The sequence below is a fragment of the Octopus bimaculoides genome, chromosome 2 (genome assembly GCF_046866305.1).
Source record: "Octopus bimaculoides isolate indiv1 chromosome 2, ASM4686630v1, whole genome shotgun sequence".
Classification (NCBI taxonomy): domain Eukaryota; kingdom Metazoa; phylum Mollusca; class Cephalopoda; order Octopoda; family Octopodidae; genus Octopus; species Octopus bimaculoides.
Window position 1 is genome coordinate 181,757,135 of NC_142929.1, and position 25,000 is coordinate 181,782,134.

Genomic DNA, 25,000 nt, shown 5'->3' on the forward strand with positions numbered 1-25,000 from the left:
TACACCAGATTACACAAATACATCAATTACACAGGGAATTACTCAAAACTAACCATCCTCTATTTATATATTTTAAGAACAACAGTTTCTTTGGTTACACATTACCTAACATGATACCAGTAGTTCAATTACTATTTTACTACATTTATGATGCCAAGTACAGAATGTCTGTGCAACTTGTGTAACAAATCATAAGTCATCTACCAGTTTAGTAGCTTTCTTACTGATATGTTTGAGTATCCATGCATATACACACACACAGATACATACAGGGCTGTGTTGTTGACTTCACAGTCAGTCCTGTATGTTGGACAAACTTCTTTCTACTAAAGCTTTAGACCAGGGGTTGGCAAACCAGGGTTAGCTCAGGTGGGGTAAAAATGAAATTCTTGGGGATAATGAGGACTCATTGGACATAAGTAAAATTATATAATAAACGTGTTCCTTATTACATTTTTTTTTTTTTTTTTTTGCAACACTGCATGTGTCCAATGAAATAGACATATAGAGTCGTATAAATCAATTCAATAAACCTTTTGAATTCAAACCATGAGAATGAAATTTGGTATATGAGAACTGTGTGGAAGACCATGATGTGTGCCAATGCACACTGACAATGCTTAAAAAAGTGCTCTTTCTTAATATCTCATAACTTGTCAGTTCAACAAAATTAAATACCAAAATTTAAAAGTAGTATTAAGAGTAGTATGACCAACTAAATCATTCAAAAAGTGTCCCAAGACTCCACCCTTCTTCCTGCTAAATTGCATTTGCAGGAAACTGGTCAATTGCTCAAGGTGCTGTGTAGTGGGACTGAACTAAAAACCATACTTGCAAATGAAGCAGTATTCTCAACCACACAGCCATACCTGTGTAATTATTCTCTTTCTCACTTAAAATAAATGACAAATTCTGTTGGGCATTCATTTAATTCTTGTCAACACCTGAGAGAAGTGTTGCAGTTAATAGGAGCAGAAAATGGTAGGTACAGAAATAACTATTTTACACTTAAAGACCAAAAGAAAAAAAAAACAAATCAAAAACTGTACCAAAAAGTCTTTCATCTGATTAATAAAGATACTTATGCTTGGATTTTTACCTCAATGCAGTGATTCAACCTGCAAGAAATAACAACCAAATTCCCCTGAAACCACACCTTACCATTTTAGAAAAAGATAAAAATCTTTGATACATTATATGAGATGGTCGTGGGAAGAAATCTAAATATACATAGCCTATCGCTTTCTTACTCCCTTGCCACAACTAAGGAATAAGATTTGAAGATAGAAGAAAAAATAGAAATCAATAGCTGTGGTTTCTTTGATTTATTGCCAGTTAGTTTTGGAACAGCTGTGCTGCCAACATTGGATAATCTGTTGCAAGGAACACTAATGAATTGGCAGCAGGTTTAACAAACACTTAGCTCAATCAAAAGAAATTAATACAATTTGTCCCAGAAAAAGAAGGAGAATAAGGATAATGCCACCAATAGCTGATCCTTCAAAAATACTCTGAATGAAAATAAAAAAGTACATTAACAGCTGGGGTAAGATGTTTGGGGGGATTGAAAAGGTTGATGACCTTATTAGTACCAGGAAATAACTCTGCTGGAAGACAATAAACCACATACTGAAAGACTAATGAATAAGAATGAGTGTTCATTCTGAGCAAATCCTTTCAAGGATATGAATGATATGAAAAAAAATGAAATACTTAAATAACTTAAGAAAACAGTAAACTTAATATTTGGCCAGATAAGAAGCTTTCTCATCATCATCATCATCATCATTTAGCGTCCATTTTCCATGCTGGCATGGGCTAGACGGTTTGACTAGAACTGGTAAGTCGGAAGGCTGCGCTAGGTTCCAGTCAGTTTTGGCTTGGTTTCTACGGCTGGATGCTCTTCCAAACATCAACCACTCTACAGAGTGTACCAGGTGCCTTTTAGATGTCACCAGCATGAGTGCCTTTAATGTGTCACCAGCACAGGTGCCTCTAACATGTCACTAGCACTGACAACAACTATGATTTCACTAAGCTTGAGGTGTTTTCTCAAGCACAGTAAATCGCCAACAGTCTTGGTCATTTGTCGTCACCTCCCTGAGACTGAAATAATTTTAAACTTTATAATTGAAATCAGAGTAAAATGCTGCATTAAGTAATTTAATGTTGAAATACAACCATTAAATGTAACCATTAGGAAAATATTTTCACTTGTTTGACTCTCCATAAACAAGCAGCCATAATCAGAGTGGAAACTTTTCCTATGTTAACGACTAGAAGCATTAAAATAAACTGTAATGTTCATGCCATCATGTTTATTCAGTGTCTGATTTGGTTTTGAACTCATTTCATTTATAGGTCACAGAGAAGCGAGATTAGCAAATATTTGGTAAAATGTCTCCCTTTTGTAACAGAAAAAGGAAAAAATATCTGGGTGCAACAACAGAACCATGAAAACAAATGCAAAAAGAAATACATTCAGGTTCACAGGAAGCTGTGAATGTTGCAGAATTACTACACACTGTCAAAATATTGCTATAGTAGTAGCACCTTATATTTACAACATTTTAAAATTGGAAATGGTTGACAAGAAGCTAATTTCATGCTTAGTCATAGAACAGTATAGCTCATATCATAGTAGAGCACTTAATTGTTTAAAATGTTCCCCTTGTATGAATTAAACAGCTTTCTCTGATATTTCTCATAGTTTCCAAACTGTCTGAGCCAGGAAACCATTAAATAATACTTCATCCTTTGCCTTCTTTCTCTGTTCTGATAACTTTCAACAAGTTGACATTTATTCACCTACTTCTATCATTAATTCTCACTTTCATGCTTATATTATTTTAAGTAATTCTTGCTTGACACAAATACAATAGCAAGGATAGGAAAAGCTTATGTGAAAAAGAAAGAGGAGGTTGTAAGTTTCATCCAGAGCACATATTTAGAAATCAGTAACCAAAATATTTAAATACCATTTAAATGATGATGATGACCATTTCATAGTTCATATATCCAGAAGACACAAAACAAGTTTTCATAAAACTATATTCTAACCTAAACATTTTCATCCCAAAACCTTATGCAACAAAATCTGTCAACTCATTGCAGCCAAAGTTGACTTCTAATTAAATGCAGGAGTAAACCTCATTTGCATTCCATATCTCTTGAGATGTAATTACAAGGATGGATAACAAGGATTACTTTAGGCAGAGGATTAATGCAATGAATTTTCTGGCCTTTGGAATTGTTCAGACTTTTAGTTTGTTTATTTCATAAGCTACACTAGAAAGTCTAAATTAAGTGCTCTTATAACAAAAACATGAAGGATTAACCTGTCGTTTTTGTATAAAAACTGAATTCTTCATTACACAAACACTTTCCAACAGAAGAGTCAACATGAAAACTTTTCTGCACAAATACTTATGAAATGCATTAGTCCTCAATAAAGTAAATCAATAAATGGTAATTTATTTTTAGCAAGGAGTTTTAAAGCCAGCAATCTAGAAGAGGAACTAGATGATGAAATGAGCTGTGGCAATGCATTACAGTGAAGGTTGCCACTTATCAATTTTTAATCAAAGAGTAGTTGAATAATATCGGGATTCCAATTTTAAATAAAGACTGCAAGAAAGGAAGGAACCAGCCATTGTGCAAATGTTGACTGATAGCCAACAAAGTTAGAGAAAACTGCAAGATACTGATTACAGGAAGTTTACTTAAAGGAACAACAATTGATAATGTGTAAGTAATTGGTTAAATATTCCATGTTTGCATAGAATGAATGTAACAATTTCTTTTTTTTTTTTTTTTTTTTGCTGATAATTTGATCATTTATCACCAAAACATATAATCTTATACAACGTACAAAATTTTCATGAATATTAAAAGAAAAAAATCTAAACCAGAAGATAAACACATTTATATAACAAAAATCATAGTTCTAAAGATTTAAAGGTTTGCAAGTTCTTGATCTAACAATCTGTGAAGACAAAATCTTGTGGATGAAATTGTATTTTCCTTATTTTAACAAACAAAATTTAATTAATTTATTATGGTATACGTAGACAATACATTTTTTTGTACAGAAATCTATTTTAAAACATACCATGCTAGCAAAAGTTCTAAGATTTAGATAATAGCATAACTGATAGCTACAGTATTTTATGTATGGTTGCTCTTCCACAATGATAATCACTCAAATGTGAAATTCAAACAATACTACACCCCACATCTCAATCGAAAAAAAAAAAAAATTTTTAAGAAATAAAAAATATCTTAACACAATAAAGTGCAACTTAGAGCAATCAGAATCACTTGCTTCCTGAAACAGAACCATATCAAACATACCAAAGGGAAAAATTACCAGCAAAAAGAGCAATTTCCTAACAAAAACAAAAAAAAAAAAAAAGATCAAAGGTATCGCTAAAAATGCCTCTCTCCCTTTCCTTACACATACATACATACATACACACATATAAATTTATTAGTAGTCACATTTACAAAAATAATGATGAGCAGTTAAGAAACTCATGCTTCTCCTTCATCACCAAGTGAAATATTTCTGACTAGTGAATTAAGGTGAATCATATAAACTATTGCTGTGTATTAAAATACTCTTAATAGGCTAATGGCCTGTCACCATCAGTTTATATTATTACTATTACTACTATCAATATTCCTCCAAAACTAGCTGTTATTTGCCAATCTTAACATTTTTATTGCTTCAGCTATTCATCTAAAATCATTAAGACCATAAATTTGTTTCTGGAGTGGAAGTATTTCCAGATGAATTTGCTGCAAGATTAATTCAATGAAAGTTATATAGGAAAATTTCCCATTAAGATCAATGTTGAATATATTAGCTCTATTTTAAAAACATCACAAAATTTAAAATGAATTTTCAAACTATGTAAAATTTACTTAATAAGAACTCTATTTTCAAAATATAGAACAATGTTCAGCTCTTTAGGCCATCAAAATTGCAGAGAATATTCCTAATGTTGTCATTGATTAAGGGGGAAAAAATGACATTTCTAATAAAGTTATTGTTGCATGTTTTGTTTGCAACTTTCAAATTATCACAGTCACAATATTTTGAAATACCATTACTTAAAAATCGTGAAAGAAAATTATCTGCTATATTAATTTTGGTTGTTGTCTCTCTGTATCACCAACATGTGATGAGACAATCAGGCGAGTTAGAAACATGATATAATAAAATCTTTTAAGAAAAATTGAGTATGTTATAAACAACACTAACATTGCATTAAAAGCTGCACATTGACAACAAAAGACACAGTGTGAATAGATTAAACCGACAGTGATAGAGCATATGAAGAAGGCATGAATAAGAGGAGAGAGAAATAAAATGAGAGGTAGGGGAATAAAGGGAGCATGAAATAGTGGTCTTCTCTACTATTCACAAGCAATCTAAACTATGTCATCTACTTTAATCGCTAATTTGTTTAATGTCTGCAACAGCAGGAAAACACTAAGTCTGATTCTTGTTACACACACACACACACACACACACACACACACACACACACACACACACACACACACACACACACAGAGTCTAAAAATAGTCATTATTACACTTAAAGTAAAGGAAATATCTCAGAAAAAAGACTATTCGCTTACCTTTCTTCTTCCAACATACTGATTACTACTTTCTTTTATCTTTGTTGTTTGTCTACAAAACAAAACCAATAAACAGGGATTTAAATAGTTAAAACAAAAATAAATACTCTAGAATGTCATAAATATTTTTTTAGTTTCTATCTTTATCTGATTGACAACTTTGTATTAAACATTCTGATTTTAATGTTGGATACTGATGTTATTTTTCATTTTTTTTTTGTTATCTGTTGCGAGAGTTTTAAATTCAAACCCAACTACTGATAACATTTTGCTGCTCCTGAGAGGATTGCAGAATATCTGCCTGAAAATTAAGTAGCAATATTGTTTTAATGTTAAGTAGCCAACAATAAGCAGAATATGCAGTTACAAATACAACTGTTCAGAAATTTCGTTTAAATGTCCACCTTGGCAGAAGAAAGCAATCTTATACAAAGTAAATAGATTTTTTAACCATAGAATGTAGGACTTCTTGATAAAATACTTCTTTTAGCTAATATTTTTTAAATTTTCATAATCAAACAAATTTGAAACTGAATTCCAAGTACATTTCTACTAATTAAAGATGCCAACATTGGCAGAATATTTCAGGACTAAGAACACATAAAACCTGAAATGTTTATCCAACAGCATATGAATTACTTTGTGTCTATATGTAGATCAGTGAATATGTCAAATTAAATGTTAACCCAGCTGTATAAATTACTTGTTTTCTGCAGATGGATCAGTGAAAGTGTCACTCTAAATGTTAACCCAACTGTTTAACTTGGTTTCTATAGATGAATCACTGAAAATTTTACAATAAATTTTCCTTAATTCTAGAAACAAAGTAATATTTACAGTTTACAATATAGTTATTCCATACCAACATAGAAAAGTATAGTATTAATGATTTTCTAGCAAACACATTATAACATTTTAAATGCTATCAATTTATTGACTATTTTTTATCTGCCAGTAGAGAAACAATCAAGATTGCTGCAAAATAAAAAAAAAAAGGAATCATCATCATCATTATTATTATTATAATCATTTAGTGTCCATTTTCCATGCTAGCATGGGTAAGACAGCTTGACTCAGGCTGCATTTAAACAAAAAGAAACAAAAATGAATGAGAAACCAGAGTAATATTTTTATTTATAGCGAACACATTACATTAAGTTTGTTCTGACTCAATCCACACATGTCTGGTTTCTCTCCATAGATCTGTTTTCCTATGTAGAGGAATCCCCTGTGTTGCAAGAATAATGCATTCCTGCAAAACCTGCCAGAACATAAAATTTTCCCATTGATTTAACTATTGTTATAAAAAGAGAATGCATTCCGGTGGATAGTTTCAGAAACAAAAAGAAGTGCAACACAACCACTTGTATGCATGGAAATAATTAAACATACACAGTGCAACATGTATTCATGAAAACATTTGAAGAGAAATACATTAAGGAATAAGAATCTTAATATCGTAATAGGGTAAGTTCTCACCATAAAATATGTTTACTATGGGAGGAGTGGTGGTAGAACACTGGGAAGATGAGAGACACTATCTTCTATCTTATCATTATCAAATCTATCTGCGTGATGAAAGACTTATTTAAAATTGTTTGATGTTTATGGTGTACCATCTCTGTACAGTTCATTGAAGGAAATGAGCTCATGGTAAACTCCTGTTATGAATAGATTTCATAAGTTGTTTAAAAGCCCTTCTCAGATATGCCCCATGAAACTAGCTATCACATCTTTATCCATTGGCTAGAGCAAATAAGTTGAATTCTTGGGGGTATATTACACTGCCATATTATCAGAAAGCTCATTTAAGCTTAAGGGGATGCTTGATGCATTGTCTAAAATATTGAAAATGATACACAAGCAGGGGTTTTAATTTCATATCACCAGCAATATTTCTTCCAAAAGCAAGTGTCACATAATTTTCCTAAGCTTTAAATCCAGTTTTTCCTTATCAAGCTTGTAGAAAAGTGCAATTTCATCTTGACTATTTACTTGCTCTGGTGAGTAGACACAGCCAGCGATCATTTTTCTCAGCTACTCAAAATAATTTGTAGCAAACTTTGCCTTTACTGTGGATAACATTGGTAGCATGCAGAGGGGAGGTTGGTGTTCATGGGCAACTGCTGGTCTTTTATAAAACAACCTTGCCTGGATTTGTGCCTTGGAGGGAAACTTTCTAGGTGCAATCTCATGGCCATTAATAACCAAAGGGGGTCTTTACCATTTACCAGCTTAATAATGACTAAGTTATTTTACTAAATTCTTTCCAAAATTAACTGAATGAAAAAGCAGGGTATTTCAACTAAAATATGGTAACAAAAGCATTAAGGACTTGACTAAAATTTTCTTCCTGCAGTCGCATTATTCCAACAGTAGATGTTGCAAGCCTTAATGTTTTGAGAATGTGGTTGGTTTTTTGTCTATTAAAATCAATCATTTTAAAAATATCAAGTGCAATATTCATAGTAATCTTTATACAGTTTCTATTCTTGCAACAACTTTCCATTCCATTTGATTTCTTTCCAGATGTCTTGAATTGTAGGTAAATCCAACAGTGAGGACAATCAACAATTATCCACAACAAATATGTAGTAAAAAAAATAGCACCAAGGAATACAAAAACCTATTTTGTGAGAGTAAAAAATAGTCTTATTCCTACGGATCTAAGAATGGAGAAAAGATAAAAGGATGAAGGAGTGAGGTGAGAAGTATTGTACGATTACAGAAAGCTGAAAAGGTTACCAGGTTTGTGGGCACTTTTCCAGTTGCTTCTCTGACTTAAGCCATAAAAACTACACTACTCATTCACATACACACACATTTGTGTTGACATACAATATATGTAGTTTCAGACATTGCTACCATACTGATATTACTATTATTGTTACTGATTGGTCATTCAAAGGTTAGTGGGTCAGTTGTGGTGGTATTAGTATCAGTTTTCGTGTTGGCGATGGTGGTCATATTGTTCTTGTTAAGTCAATTTTCATTGACCCAAGAGCAAAGATATTTCATACACTAGGATACCAAGTTTTGTCATGTGATTGTTTCGTTCTTTATTTTAGGTAGAGTTTTTCATATTGTATTATTGTTGGTCATTGTTAAGTTGGTAATGGCTGTTATTGTGTTAGTGTTGATCAGAAATTATGGAGTAGGTTGATTTACATATATGTATGTGTGTGTGTGTGGATGGTTAGACAGATAGCTGCAGACACTCACTGTGTCCCAAGAAAATACATATCAACATCCACAGTGACAAATTTCATTTTGCACTCCATTAGTATTTATGGTGACACAATTATATATATGTGTGTGTATCATGATTATAGTTTTCAAAATTCTTAACTAGTTTTATCTTAGCTAAAACACCAAGGAACAAGCTTTTTGGCCAGGAAGAAAGTGCAGTTTTTAAATTCTTGAAATTTATCCGAGTTTTTTTAAGATAAAAATTACAGACCTTATCCCAAAATCAGTGATAATACTTCGTAACTTCTTTAAGTATGAAATAGTGTAACCTGAAGAAGCTGTAAAGCAAGAGATGCCTGTACTTAATGGGAAGATATGAAACCCTCTTCACCAACTAATTCCTTGAAACATATTTCCAAGGTAAGTCTAGTCAATTAACAGTTTTTCACACAAGCAATAACAACACCCTTGTCAGAATTTCGATTCATTACTATCAACATATTAAGGAAAAGCAATGTTTACATGACAAGTGAATGAGGCTGAAGATAGTTGCTGGGTTGGACAATAACAATTCGTAACTAGAAACAGTTCATTGTAAGAATTTCAAAATAATGATGAGATTTATAATAAAGATTTCCAATAATCAGCTGTCACTTGAAAGTATTTCCAAGTGACATTATGAAAACTAAATATTTACTTTAAAAATTAATAAAGGATTATTAGGAAATAATCTGCAAAAAACTGGATAGGAGTGGTTTTGATTTAGGAAAAAAAAGGTAATTACAATATAGCCATTAGCAACCATCAAGAAATAACTTTTAACCTTTTAGCATTTAAACCACAGATTTAGCCTTATCACACCTACCCTTCAATAAAATAGACCATCACATCAATATTTCGAAGATACAAAATAATGCATGATTAATTAAAAACAATTTGAATGAAAAAGTATTTGGCAGAATAACCTGAATACTAAAATACCTTTGTACAGGTAAATATAGTAAATGTAAATTAAAAGATGAGCTATTAAATGTTGATTTTGTGTTTGCTGTGTACATCTACTCAACACAGTTTCAATGATGTAAACATTCAAGATTCAATAACAGTTTAACAGACATTGAAAAACTAACTTCACAACCTTCTGTTAGCTGTTAACTCACACAACAACAACGTATTAATACTAGCCTGATCTTGTTATTCGATAGAAATCTACAGTCTGCAGTGCTTGGCAATTCATGTGTTAAATAGTTAATTATGTATTATTTCACAAGTTTTCAGTTATATAATTATAACTGATATAAAGAATTGTGCAACTATATTAACAAGCGTTTTTATCAATCAATACAGCAATAGCAAAATCTAGAGACAGAACTTAGAATTGCTGACTGAGAGAAAAGAAAAGGACCAATTTAAAAAGAAAAGACCAAGATATGAGTGTATTAATAACAAATTTATTATAATTATGTTTACATGTGTGAATATATATATATATATATATATATATGTGGAGAAAATAATACAATGAATACAGAGGAAAATGAAGGATGCTGATGGTGGCAGGATAATTTACTCTTATCACATGTACGTCCAGTGACTGGATAAGCAACAAATACAACTCAATATGAAGTCCCATCATTGATATCTAACCAACAGACTACTTTGATTTAATGTAATTTTTTTTTTTTTTTTTTACATATACTGTTCTGTATTGACATGAATTATACAGGTTTCCTGAAGCTGTTTTACAGCTAAATGCTTTCTTGTTGCCAACCTTTCACAACCATATGGTTCCAGGTTCAATCCCACTGGGCATCACTTTAAGCAAGTATGTTTATAATAATTCTGATTGTTCCTCCATAACCTAGGCTGTCCGTAACACAACCATGTGATTAGTTGAGAGGGAAGGATGTCTTCGGATACAGGCACAACATAGGCTATGCATTCAGGTTTTTTGGATAAAGTTTTCAGAAACAACCCAATAAGTTTACCATTAATTCTGTGAAATATTCACAGGTCCTGCTAGTCTTCTATTATATCAGAGAGGAATTTTCATAGATTGTAACTGTACATAAGATCATCACACATGTATGAAGGGAGGGGAGTTAGGTAGGTAGATGTGTCTGAGTTTATGCTTGCACAGGTCTAAAAATTGGCACTGGCAGTCCTATAACACAGCAGTTCAACTAACAGATTATAATAAAAGGCTAAACTGAAATATGTACTGGGATCTATGTGATCATCTAAACCTTTCAAGGCAGTGCCCAAGCATGGCTACCAGCAAAACCACATCATCATTATACATAAGCTTTTTGATGTTTGTATGGGTTGCCATGGAATCACAGCTCTCCTACACAAGTCGAGCATGTCTCTCCTTCATAGTTTCCATTTATACATTTTGATTAGACACACCTATCTTTAAATACCATATTTCTACATATAATGATGACTATTTCTAATATCGTTTTAATGCAGTTATCCTAGAAGCTATCATCATCATCATCATCATGTCAAGCTTGCTTAGCTCTGCATGACCAGGACCCCTAACCCATATATACATTCCACGGCTTATGACATTTCTTGTTAATGGGACATCCAATGTTATCTGTTAACTGATCAATATGTCTTAGCAGGGTGACTAACGTGATTTCAACCATAACATACCATAGATCTACAGAAGGTATGTAATATTTTCTTTTGTATATAGCTACACCAATTTCATTTTCCTCTATCTCATTAGCTGCCGTTGGTCATTAGTAATGGATCAGTTCCCCTCCATTTGGTATTCAAGCACTACCCTCAATGCTTACATCTTCAAGTAAAATGAATTTACCTGAAACTCCCACTGAAACCCATTGACATTCAACACATGTATAGCAGGAAAACAACAAAGGAACTGTCATGCAGTAACATATAAAAGAATACTGAACACTGTTGCCCTTATAAAAAAAAAAACAAAGTGGTCATGGCTCATTTGAGGCAAAACAAACACCAGCAAATAATCTACAGTAACAATTGCCTAGCATTTCCTCACTGTAACAGGTAGATGACTAGAACACTGTTTCATTCATATGTTTACAGCTATATGAAACAAGTCTTAACCAACAGAAGATATTCAAAGAGCTAAAATACTGCCAAATCATTTAATAACATATTTCCAGATAATATAAATCTCATACTAAACAGATTCTATCATCGAGAGCTTAATCAGGCTAACCAGCCTGAATGCAGCAGTCTACCTATAAAAAACACTGTTAGCAAACTAAATTATTCTAACAGAGCACATGGAAAACACAATTTCCTAGCCAACTGGGAGCTTATAAAATAATTACCCAGTTCATTCATAATCCAGATAATCCATAATTATTAGTAAAACATACAATCCCCTACAGTGGGATAATAGTTTGTTTTGGTGACTAAGGCATAAGTTTACAAAGTTCAATTCTAAATGAAAACAGAACATTCAAGATGTTGAGATAAACTGGTGGGAAATATGTTAAGAAATGTATACTATAGATTGGTGAAATAACAATGGCAAATAGAGAATTGGATAAAAACAACTGAGGTACTTCAAAAACTTGAAGCATTTTGCAATTTCAGCGACTCCTAACAATTATCACCTAATTAAATATTTAGAGACATTTTTTGTAAAAGAATTTTCCAGCTAATCAAACTATTATATTTTGGAACTGATCACTGCAGCAAAAACGAATTACGAAATGAAAATTTCATTAGTTATTATACCTTGTTTACTGGCCTAAAATGCAGCAACCAAGTGGAATAGTTATTTTTTAATACTTAGCCAATACAACTTATTAATATCTTTGCCTCTCAACAGATACCCAACTTATTATCCAAAGTATACAATACAATACTGTTTTTCCAAGTCAGATACAGAAATAAATACAGTAGAAAATAAAACTGAAGTGAAATATCATGAGCCAATTTCCTATAACATTCACAATTCAAAAATACTCTCTTTTCTAGTTAATATACTACTCAATACAGTAGTAACAAAGCAAGGAACAGGCAGAATCCTTCATTAAAGCATAAGACAAAATACCCTGTAGTACATGCTCCAGCCCACTACACATTTAACTGAAATCCCACCAAGATTAACAGTCTTTTGTCCTCTCAGAGGTGATAAAGTACTAGAAAGGGATGATGGATTAGCAGAATTGTTAGAGTATTGGATTAGATGCCTAGTGATATGTTTCGGAATTTTAGATTCTAAATTCTTAAGTGACAGACTTCATCCATCATCCAGTTTAACACCATAGTTCTTTAGGTGCTTTGGTGAAGTTTATTCTGTTGCAAGTTTCCAATCCAAGGTTAACTTCCCCATTTGTTCCCACCATTGTTGGAAACCCTAAAGGGATATGGTCACAGATGCTGCCCTTCTCATTCTAAACAGTAAAAAAAAAAAAAATACTCTGGAATTTAGATTTATCTAACAAGTTCAATGTTATTCTGTGCACAGAATAACCTTAAACAGGTCACATCTTTATATAAAAAGTTAAATAATCCCATTAAAAATCTACAATGACTATTTTAGAAGAAAGTCTCAGAACAACTGTTTCAAAATATTTTCCAAATATCAGAAGAGAATCAATAGAGATACTATTATCAAAAGAAATTTATAGGGCACTTTTTACAAATTTATATAAGCTAAAAGCATAGCAGAATCTAAACCTATTTTCCAATTCAAAAAACACTAAACAACAGAATACAAACAACTCCAATAAGATTCAGGAGACACTACTCATTTTAGCAATCTTTATTATTATTCCATGCTGTTCTTTCAACAAATTCTTTGGATTCACACCTACAATATAATTAATGTTGACCACAACTATTATTTTAAAGTAACTAAAACAAAACCAATGATATCCTCAAATCAGATATAACCCTCCCAACATTGTCACTTTATAATTCAAGACTGTTGGATGTCCTTTACAAGAACCAATTTAAATTCCCCCTAATACTGTAAAAATGATACAAAACAAAACAATAATGCAACAAAACTTATGAATCACTAGTATCTTCTGTACCACCTTAAGATAACCAATAGCAGAGAAACTAGATTGAAACTGAATTCAGAGCACTGCAGCTATTCAAATTGTAATACGGTTTGTTTACTAAAACCCCCACACCCATCAAAAAGGATGGGGGTTCATTTCTTAATTTTTGAAAGCACACTACCAATGGAAGTCCCATATATTGTCAGTAAATTTGGGAAAAATACTACCCCGCCACAAGTCATCAAAACAGAGAACAAAAATGAAATATTTTTACCATTTCTTGTGAAAAACAAATATAAATAATGTAAAATTGTGAAAAGTTACCTTTAAAGCTGGATGGTTTTTCACTGCTTTCCCCAATATCTTCGTATAAAGATGTTTCTTGTTAGGCTTCCTTGAATCTGTAGAGCACCCTGTCATAAAAAAAGGAAAATTCCATGACATCAACAAGAAAGAAACATTGCACAAAAAAAAATTATTTCATCCAAAACAAAGGATCAATTCCTTTAATTAGATATCCAATTATATTACAAAATTGAAATTTTTTTTATCTAGATGGGAAAATACAATTAATGAGCAGTAATTAGAGGTTTGCAAGACCCCCACTGGAGATCACAGACAAATATTATCCCTAAAATCTCATTCCAATCTAAATACACTTTCTTGTGAAACAAATTAGATAATCTTTTTCAACTACCATTATTTTAAGGATACTCTTAATTAACCAAATGACAACACCAAATTAAAACACTTTCCTAACAACAAATTTTGATATCTAGCCTATTTTGCCCAAATTACTGCTGAATTACTCATATACAAATAAGTAAATATTAATAAAATATGCACAAGTAAATCTGTAAATCTATGCAAATCCCTCCTTAGAAATGGAGGTTATGACATTTTTATAGCATAAATCTGCAATATTTTAAATACTTAGTCAATTATTTAGACAAAGCTCATTAACAAAAATTACAATCACTAATGTAGCTGCTATAAATAATAAGTCTCCAATATTTTCAAAAAGAGATTCTACTTGTTTAAAATTAGAGATCTACAAGTCCTGCAATGTTCACTATTTTGTAGTTATATTGTTGTGCACAAATTTGTTGTTGAGTAAAAACAGTTAGGAAATAAATAATTTGAAAATTTAAATTTTAGCAGCGTTGTACAATAATGTTAGAAAAGGAAATAAAATTTTTGCATCTCAAGATATGAAGTCTTCAGTAGTCTTCCAATCCCACCCAATAAATGACAGGACACTGAGTACCAAGGCATGGTTTAATTATACAAAACAATGTTTTTATAGCATTCTCATACACGTACACACAATTCATGTAAAAGACAGTGTTGAGTAAATACAGGCACAACTTTTATTAAAACTATATCATTAAAATAAATTTAATAAACTGAATTCCAAAACAGCCAATATGAAAACTAAACATAAAAAGTGCTAAGATTCATTTTTCAACCAATGTTTAAAAGGATTTAAGGAACATAGTCTAACAAAAAAAAAAAAAAATCATCTCCAACAATGAGGTTAATAATATCCAAAAAATTATAACCTTGGCCAGAAGTCTTTTTATTTCATTATTCTGAAAACACAGTTGTTTTACAAAATTACTAAGATTATAATTAACAATATTGGACTAAAATTAGAGCAAATTTAAATCTTGAAAACAAGCAGTAAAGCTTTGGATAATTTAGCACTATAATTAGTTTGAACAACACTGTAGATTTTAACTGTCAATGATTAAGATTACAATTTATCTGCAATAAAGGTAACTAGAATAAACAAAATCATTTCTAAATATTTATTAGGCACCCTAACACAAACAAGGTTTACTAATAGTTTCTACTGAACTGTCGAGTTTTCATATATATATATATATATATATATATATATACATACACACTTTCTATCAATAGCTACTGAAAAACAAACATACACCAGATAGGATTTTCCTTAAAAGCCTCTTGTCACAATATCAATTTCTCATCCTTGAATAATTTTGGCTTAACACAAGATGATTCCACAGGAAGCTATCTGAATAATTTCATTCACCAACAAAAAGTATCAGAACAGTTATTTTAAATCCAGTTATAGAAGAACTGGCCAGGCAGGAGAAAATACACATAAAATGAGTCTTGATGAAAGCAGAATTACCTAAGAGGTTAAAAGCACTCAAAATATGCAATTTTAGCAATATTGATAGAATAGAATCGATTTTGGTGTTAATTTTGACAGGTTTAACACTATATTATGCTGACAGATATGGCTCTAAGCTGCCATATCTTCAGAAATGATTCCAGTAACAGCTAACATTTACTGAAGCTTAAATTTTAATTAAAATTGGAATTTAATAATAAGCCATCAAGAAAAACAAGTTATGCCAAGATGCTTTCAGCAAAGGGTCAACGGATGTTGTTTCAGCCAAAACATAATTTTTCATTTACAACAAAATTCCTCAGTAAAATAGACACATCTTATGAAATGGGGAAAATATCTAAAAATATAAATGAATGAAAAAGAGACAATTTCTGTCTCTTCAATAAAATCTACAAAAGAAAAATGGTAACTAAGAAATATTACTCACATCTTAACTAAGTCATGTTAACATTAACACAAAGATTCTACATAAGGCCTCAAACCATTTAATTTGTTATAAAGAAATTTCCCTAGAATATTCCCATTTCATATAATGGTCTTTACTCAACTATGATTTCTTGAGACAATGCAAGCAGCTTTTATAATGTAATAGAAGGAATACACTTAATAATCAGCAAATTGCACTATTAATCATATAAACAGATTACAGTTAAATATCAAGTCAATCTTGACAAGATTTGGAGTCTATCATTCCCTCACAACATGTACAAATATATTCAAAGAATCTTTCAAAATATCTTGTTATTAATTTTAATATTAACATGATCCAGCACAGTAAACAAATACCGAGATAAAATCTGTATACCATTAACCCATAGACAGGAATTCACCAAGCTCCTTCCTTACCAACACAAGATACTATACCATACCAAGAATCAAGCCCCTTGCTCTAAGTTTTGAATCTGTTTGAACCTGGTGAGACCTGCCAACAGGCTATCACTAAAGATTTAGCAGAAAGTACAGGCAACTCAAGAATTAATTAAATCAGGTAACTTGTGTGTGTGGTGGGGGAAAATGCTTGCAGCTAAAGGTAACACCAGCAACTCAGCATCATTTATCTGCGATGATTAATATGCCACAGGGTTGTTTTCTTTCTTCATTCTTTGTAATTCATTTGAAAACAACCCAGAAAAATATTCCAGAAGATTAAAATGGAAGATGAGAGAAGAATTTTGTATAGAATGGAGTACTCTAAATTAATGAGTTAATTTAAAGGCTATAGATTTTGAAATAACCTACAATATATTAATTAGTATTCAAAATTATGTGTCATATTTCAAATAACCTACAAATATATTTATCAGAATCAGTAATGTATAATTCTGAAGAGTGATAAAAAAAAAAATATGCACTAATAAAATGTATAAAACACTAACACAGCAAAAATATTTGTGTGAAATTAAATTATTATTTATACAGTCGTTACATATGCATATATACACACAAGGGGTTAGCAGTAAAGTAGACTTTCAAAATTCAGATCTTGTCAGGATCAACAAAAATCAATATGTGATCAATGATAGAAATAACAACTACCTCAGCCTCGAAGTAAAAATCAATAAAAGGGAAGTAGTTCACTAGGTGTGAAATATAGCTTGACTTAAACCTATTTACATATTTTTTAATCCATTAACTTCCCCAGAGAGAAGTTGCCAGATTATATATATATTAAGAATATGAATATTTAATTAGATGAAAATACCATTTATTCATTACTTTCCTTATATCTTAGAACAGATAGTGATGTTCCAGAAGACCAAGTCTCACCTGTTGACTGATTAGTCTTATGTATCATCCCTATCCTTTTCAACACATACAAGTCTTAAAAAAAGTGTAGCAAAGAATTCATTTGAGTTGAGACACATCTAACTATAACATCAGTTGAATCCATCAGAAACAGACCATCAATGAAAATCCAAAAGAAATACCACTTCACAAAGTTTAAGAAAGAACACAAAAGCAGTCTTTAAATGCTGATATACATAATAACCTTTCAGTCAAAAATGCATCAAAATAATAAATAATTATCAGTTTCTAAGATGAATGTTAAAATGTTTTGAAGAATACACATATTGTACCATTAAAATAAAGCTGGCTCTGTTGATTGTTATCTATTAACATTGTCTAGCACAACTACATACATCAATGTAGTATACGTATTTTCTTCTCTGACTGAATGAACAATTGGTGGAAAAGCAAAATGTTGAAGCCAGTGAATATTGTTTCACTGCAACTTATAATTGAAATAAGTCGAGAGGCAGGCAGAATGTTCAGAGCATAGCTAAAGAAACAGATAACAGACCATTGTTTAACGAGAGGCTACATTCAAAAGACCACAATAATATTAAGATACTTATGAATGGTTCCAAAAACCAATTACTAAACAGCAAAAGAGTCTAAAAGAAAATGAAAAGGTACAACAAGAATACAGAACTAATTTCACTTCGCTTATTATTGCCTTCAGAACTTTAACAATCAGTCATTTAATTCAAGTACAAGTACTTTTGATTTCTGCAGTCTAACTAACTTTATTATTAGAAAATAGTGAAGAAGTTTTTAAAAAGATGGCTAGTAAATGAGGCTATGTAGATACGAACAGTCTCCTGGCTACTTCTTTTTGTTAGTGAGAAGAGAATGAATTATCTATGTAATCAGAGTGGAAAAGTGTTATATTTTATATCTATAGAGTATAATTTAATTTTCAGCTTGCACCAAACAATATCAGAGATGCAGTTGAGATTTTCAAAATAATAAACTATGTAATTACAGCATGCAAAATAGACACAGGTTCGATTTCAACCCAAACTTATAATGGTAACCAGATTATCTTAGATTGGTTTCAAAAATATTTTTTTTTAATAAAACAAACTCAGAAATATATTTTATTACTTTCACAAACAATGGAAATAATAAAATTAAAGACATTCATAAAACATTTAACTTTAGAGCGGAATGAAAAGCTTAATCAGATAAAATTTAGTATTGAGGTGACAGCAGTATTACATACTCATGAATTTATTTCAGTTTTTATAATGATAATAGAGGTACTTCAGCCACTGGTTGAACAAGAAACTCTCAGTTAAATGGGAAGCACTGCCATAGAAAATGACCAAAAAATAATGGAAAGGTTTTTCTCGTTTCAGTTTAGATTTCTGAATTATACGAGTTTTCTAGGAACATTTTCATGAAATAATCTATAGTAAAAAAAAAAATCTCTAACAGCATCAGAGAGTATTTAAACAAAAAGAAAATATTGGAAGGTAATAAAAGCAACAAAATAAAATAGGTATGTTAAGAAACATCTTCAGAAATATTAAGCTATCACAGTTGAATGATGTGGAAAAAAATGTTAAAGTCAACTGTGTATCAGATACAGCAGTTATATAGACTTAAAGCTGCATGTTCTTGATTTAAAACTAAAATCAATAAATAATGCAAGCAATTGCATTTTTTTCCCTTGCTTTCAGACTTAAGATAGCAACCAAATTAAATTTTCCATAAATTTTTCTTTTACATTAAGGTAATCAATAAAACTTTTCTTCATGTTAAATAGAGTTTTTAACCCCGATTCATTATCAATCAGTTTTTCTGAAATTTTATCTCTAAAGGAACAACACTCAACTGCAATTTTTATCATTCAACAGTGCTGATAGATTTACATATATTTCAACTGAGTCATTATATTTTCTCATCAATAATTTGAAAGTGTTCAGACGCAAGTCCCATACCTTCAATTATAATCATAAAAACAATTTTGTTCTAATTCTTTCACTGGGGCTTCACATTTAGACACTATTGTTATAAACTTATTTCTTGTTTAATCTAGAAAGCAGTATAAAGACAGTCGATACTTTTGAAAGTAGGAACATCCTTAAGCTCCATTCCAAGTATAATGCAACATTTAAACAAAAAAAAAAAAAAAAAATTCCAGAATGAAAGAAAAAAATCTATGCCTTAATGGAATCTCATCCATAACGTTAGAACAATACAAACCTAAATTTAGACATTTTTCTGTTGCTTTAAATGTGCTAAGAAATATAAACAAAGAATATACCAACCACTGATAGGCACCATATTTCTGAATTGATGACCAAAGACATAATACTTTCACAAACAATTTCATATTAGTATTAATTTGATAAACTATTCACTTTAATCTTAACTGACTTAACACTACATTCTTAATTCAAAGTATTCTATAAAATTAAACTTTAAAGTAATCTAATCCATTTAGAACAATATTCATTAATAAATAAAATCGAAGAGAAAGACACTACAAACAGAGAAATCAGTTAATCAGTTAGCAATTTATTGATATTAATGTTAGATTTAAAACACAAGTGGAATTGTGAGTTAATCGCATTTTCTCCTGTTTCTATGATGCTGGCAAGATGCTAACAGAAATCATACTGATGCAAGATTATAATCAATAGATCAGCAAAAACAAAAACAAAAAGCACAAAAGAATTTATCAGCAAGAGTTGAATAGCTAATTAGCCTATATAATGGTAGCAAGTTAAATGATAGCTAGAATCTCAAAGGAACTTCTTGTTTAATGAAACCCAAAACCAGATTTTTGGTGAAAAGATCAAATGTTTTCTTTCTACGGAGTACAGCATAAAGATGAAATGGGAAGAAAAATGCAAGTAAACCATACAATGGCTCAGTACAAGATTTTGTATTCATTTTATTAGAGAAAAAAAAAATTCTAAAGCTTGTGTTGGGTTGTGTCAGAATTTTTGATGCTGATAAATGCAGTAATAGTCTATTGAAGTAACCATACAATATTACTGGTTCTGATTTTATTTGCCCTACCACATTATGATGAAAGGCACATAACTAAATATAGAAAATTAACTTTGAGGGATTACTCTAATATAAATGCAAAAACTAATTTCTGTGCAGTGTGTCACACTTAGACTCCCCCCTCTCTCTCACTTTTCATTGACACTTCTACTATTGCTCATACGGGGGTGAGAGTAATAGCAGGCATAGACGGTGAGGGTGGTGACGAAGACAGAGAGAGAGCGAAAGAAAGACAAAAAAATTTAGGGATAGTTGATGTTTTGATTAAAAGTAATAGTGTTCATGGTGGAAGTGGGAGTAATAAGAGAGAAAGAGTGGGTATGTGAGAGAAAAGGGGGATGAACACTGAACCAACATACTGAATGATGGTAATAGTAATAGTATGAGCTGTAGTTGTGATAGAGGCAGAGGTGGCAATGATGGTGGAGGTAACCGAGGCAGTCAGGGATGATGGCAAGAGTAAGTGATGTGAAAGACAGTGGTAATGGTGGTGGAAGGAAAGGCAGCGAAGTCAAAGGTATTAACGGTGGTGGCATCAGAAGTCCGAATTGTGTGTGTATGGCAGATGTAGTGGCACTGTTGTTTATCATACAGCTTTGCAATAATTTCCAAGTTGATAAATTACATTGTTTTGATGAAAATTGTTAATTGCTTGAAAAATATTGTTCAAGTTTAATAAAATTTAATATGTACTCAATGCATGAAGTGTCATTGTTGAGCCCATGGCCCAGTGAAGAGCCCTCACAGGAGCTAGCTTAAAAGTCACCCTATCGGGCAGCTTTTAAGCGAGTTAATAATAGTTTTAAAATATCTGCCCTTTGGGGGAAGCATTGAGATTTTTTTTCTTCTGAATATTTGGTTTTTTTTTACAGCTAAGATACAAAAATGGAGTTAAGAATTTTTGTGGCACACACCATTACTTCAGTACTGCAATGCATTTAAGCAATTAGCACTGAAAGTAGTATCAATGAACAAGTTAATAAAACCATAATGGAAAAATGTATAGGATGGTAATGCCATCCATTTTAGACTTATCAAAAGTATATCAAATGTAAGCTTTTAATCAGAAACATCTTATGTAAATTAGTTGCAAACCAACATGGTAAAATTCCCTGTCGATTCAAAAACCACTGACTACCATAGTAGGAAACTCAATATTTTTATAGAAATTTATAAAAATAACTTCCTAAAAACTTAGTGAAAGAGCAAATAAAATGTTGATGGAAAATCAAATTAAATGAGGAAACCCATATTTTTGTTACAAATACTTGTGTTCTTGGAGTAGTTTTCAAAAGTGAAAACCTTTCTGACAACTATCAATGGCAGGAAGACAAGACCAAATACATGGAACAACTACAACAGGTTGTTGTTCTGGTTGTTTTACGTGTAGGTCAATATTGATCCAGCAGAGCTACTATCAAAGGTGTTCCAGCCATGAACATAAGACAGTTAGCTGGGTGTAGTTTGAGAGGAATCTGGTTGAGAGGCTTCCTTGCTATTTGAAGATGTAGTAGGTCTTGAAATAGAGAAATAACTTAACAAAACAATAAAAAAAATCAATAAAGGTTTTCACAATGACATCAAAAGCAATGTTTTTTTTTCTTTTTTATAAATGAAAACAAATTAAATTCCATCATGCAAACTGTGAACCAAACGTAATACAAATGAGATGGGTTAAGTGTGAATCAGACATTTTGTAACTATCCATATACTGTGTGGGCTTTTAACCCTTTTGATACCAAGCTAAAATTTCATTTTAATATATGTTCCAAATACCCGCTTAATAACAAAATTATTTTACTAAATTCTCCCTTGTTTCCAAAATTAATAATAACAGTAAAAGAAATATGGTAACAAAAAGATTAAAATAGGTATATTGTATTCTGGATGTAGTAAGAAACATGAGATGAAAAGCATCCAGTCGTAAAATACTGCTTCAAAATTTCTCACAACCTTTGCTCATATGGAAAACCAGACATAAAAATAATCATGGTGATGAAGCATATTCATGAGGAAATTTAATATATAATATCAAATCTTGTCATGAATATTTTGAACTTTACTGAGGAAAATAAATACACCATTTCAGTAAATGATATTCTATCATTTCTATAAATTATAAATGGTGTATTTTAAGAATGATAACGAGGAAATAATACTGTCAGCATCAGAAGTACTATATTAGCTTAAAGATGTCTGAAATGACGGTTGGTTGAAATGTCTGGACACAATCAGAGCATTACATGACATCTTCCAAAACATTTGAATTAGAATCTTTTCTCATAGCAGAAAACATTTGGAAGTGACCAGTTATTTATAAAAATTTAATTAAGCTTTAGCAATTACTTAGCAACATTTTTTCAAAAATAGTCGTTATCATCATCATTTAATATCTATTTTCCATGCTTGGCAGAAGACTGCACCAGGCTTCATTGTCTGCTTTGGCAAGGTTTCTATATCTAGATGCCCTTCCTAACACCAACCACCTTACAGGGTTGATATAATATCTTATTACAATCAGAATACAAAGCAATCTTGCAAAGTTCCCAAAATTAAAAAGCTACCCTAAAGTTGTTTATTGAGGCAAGAGAATAGCTTAAATATATGAGTTCAGTTAAAATAATAGTACTGTGAGAAAACAATGAAGAAAACAATTTTTTATTGAAATTTTTTAGCTCTCCATTTCTGGTCTTTTCAAAAAATCCATCCATGTCTACAGTTTTAACCCTTTTAATACCAATGCATCTCAGACAATCCCTACTTCTGATACAAACTTCCAATTTTTAAGTCATCTAAATTAAAATCTTCCATCAAAATTTCATGCTGATTTATGTTCCAATGGCAAAGTCATTTTACAAAATATGACAACAAAAGGGTTAAATGACTTGGATCAGGAAGTTTAGATTTCCTCAGACAGCAGAAAGAGCAACCAACTCTACTCTACAGTCATACAAAAGAAATCAAAGACAATGTAGATATTACTGGCTGAATAAAATATAGGATGGTCACAGCTGGAACACTTCATAAGTCTCACCAACTGCAAATATAAGTAAAGTTTTGTCTTTCACAACAATATCGTTTCTATCAATATTGTGAAAGAAATCAAGGTGGCAAGTTAGCAGAATCATTAGCACAGTCCAAAACTCTTGGTGATATTTCGTCTGTCTTTATATTCTGAGCTCAAATTCCATCGAGGTCAATTTTGCCCTCCATCCTTTTGTGGTCAATAAGATAAGTACCAGTTGAACACTGGGGTTGATGTAATCAACTTATTCCCTCCCACAAAATAGCTGGCCTTGAGCCAAAATTTCAAATTCATATTGTGAAAGAAACCTGACCTGGTGCCAATTTTTGAAACCAATATTGTAAAAGAAATCATTGCACTTGTACTCCAGAATTACAGGAAATCAAATATCTGATGATAGAAACTCCGACTGTGATTTTTATTATTTTACTGCAGCTCCTCCGAGCTGAGCATTTTTAAAAGTAAATTCGTATTGGGGAATAATAATAGCTTCTTAGGACATTTGATCTCTAAAAGATGTTCATTTTTATAGGTCATTGTAATCAAATCTACCTACAAATATCCAAAAGTTCTACAATGCTATTAAATTTACAAAGGCAAAGAAAAGTACATTGTCTTAACCAAAAAACTACCTTATATATTGAACAAACAACTCAGCCTGGCTTTCACAGAGGTTTACAAAAAAAAACTGAGACTGTATGAACAGTAACTTTTGTTTACAATGACCAAACATGTCAAGACTAGCAGTATGCACATTCCCTCAGATACGTATGTAGATAAATACACAAATACACACACACACACATATGTACAGAGAGAGAGAGAGGTAGACATTAAATGGAGTAGCTGTGTGGTAAGAAGCTTGCTTCCCAACCACATCGTTCTGGGTTCAGTTCCACTATGTGACACCTTGGGCAAATGTCTTCTATAGCCTCAGGCCAACCAAAGCCTTGTGAGTGGATTTGGGAGACAAAAACTGAAAGAAGCCTGTCGTGTTTATATATACATATATATATATATATATATATATATATATATATGTATTTGTGTGTCCGTGTTTGTCCCGCCACCATCACTTGACAACTGATGTTGGTGTGTTTACATCTCCATTATCTAGCAGTTCAGCAAAAGAGTGATAGAATAAGT

General features: G+C 31.4%; 1 protein-coding gene across 25 annotated transcripts in view; it reads right to left on the reverse strand.

The window, feature by feature from the left end:
• Positions 1-25,000, reverse strand: part of LOC106880780 (CUGBP Elav-like family member 1-B) — a 229,382-nt gene that overhangs the window by 196,062 nt on the left and 8,320 nt on the right. For all 25 annotated transcript variants that reach the window (XR_016240834.1, XR_016240833.1, XM_089348163.1 and 22 more), the window contains exons 2-3: positions 14,181-14,269; positions 5,650-5,701 (exon numbers count right to left, since the gene is read on the reverse strand). Coding sequence is in view for 23 of the 25 variants with exons in the window: in XM_089348163.1 (XP_089204289.1) it covers positions 5,650-5,666 (17 nt within the window). In the remaining 2 variants the exon portion in view is untranslated. The remainder of the gene's footprint in view (positions 1-5,649; positions 5,702-14,180; positions 14,270-25,000) is intronic.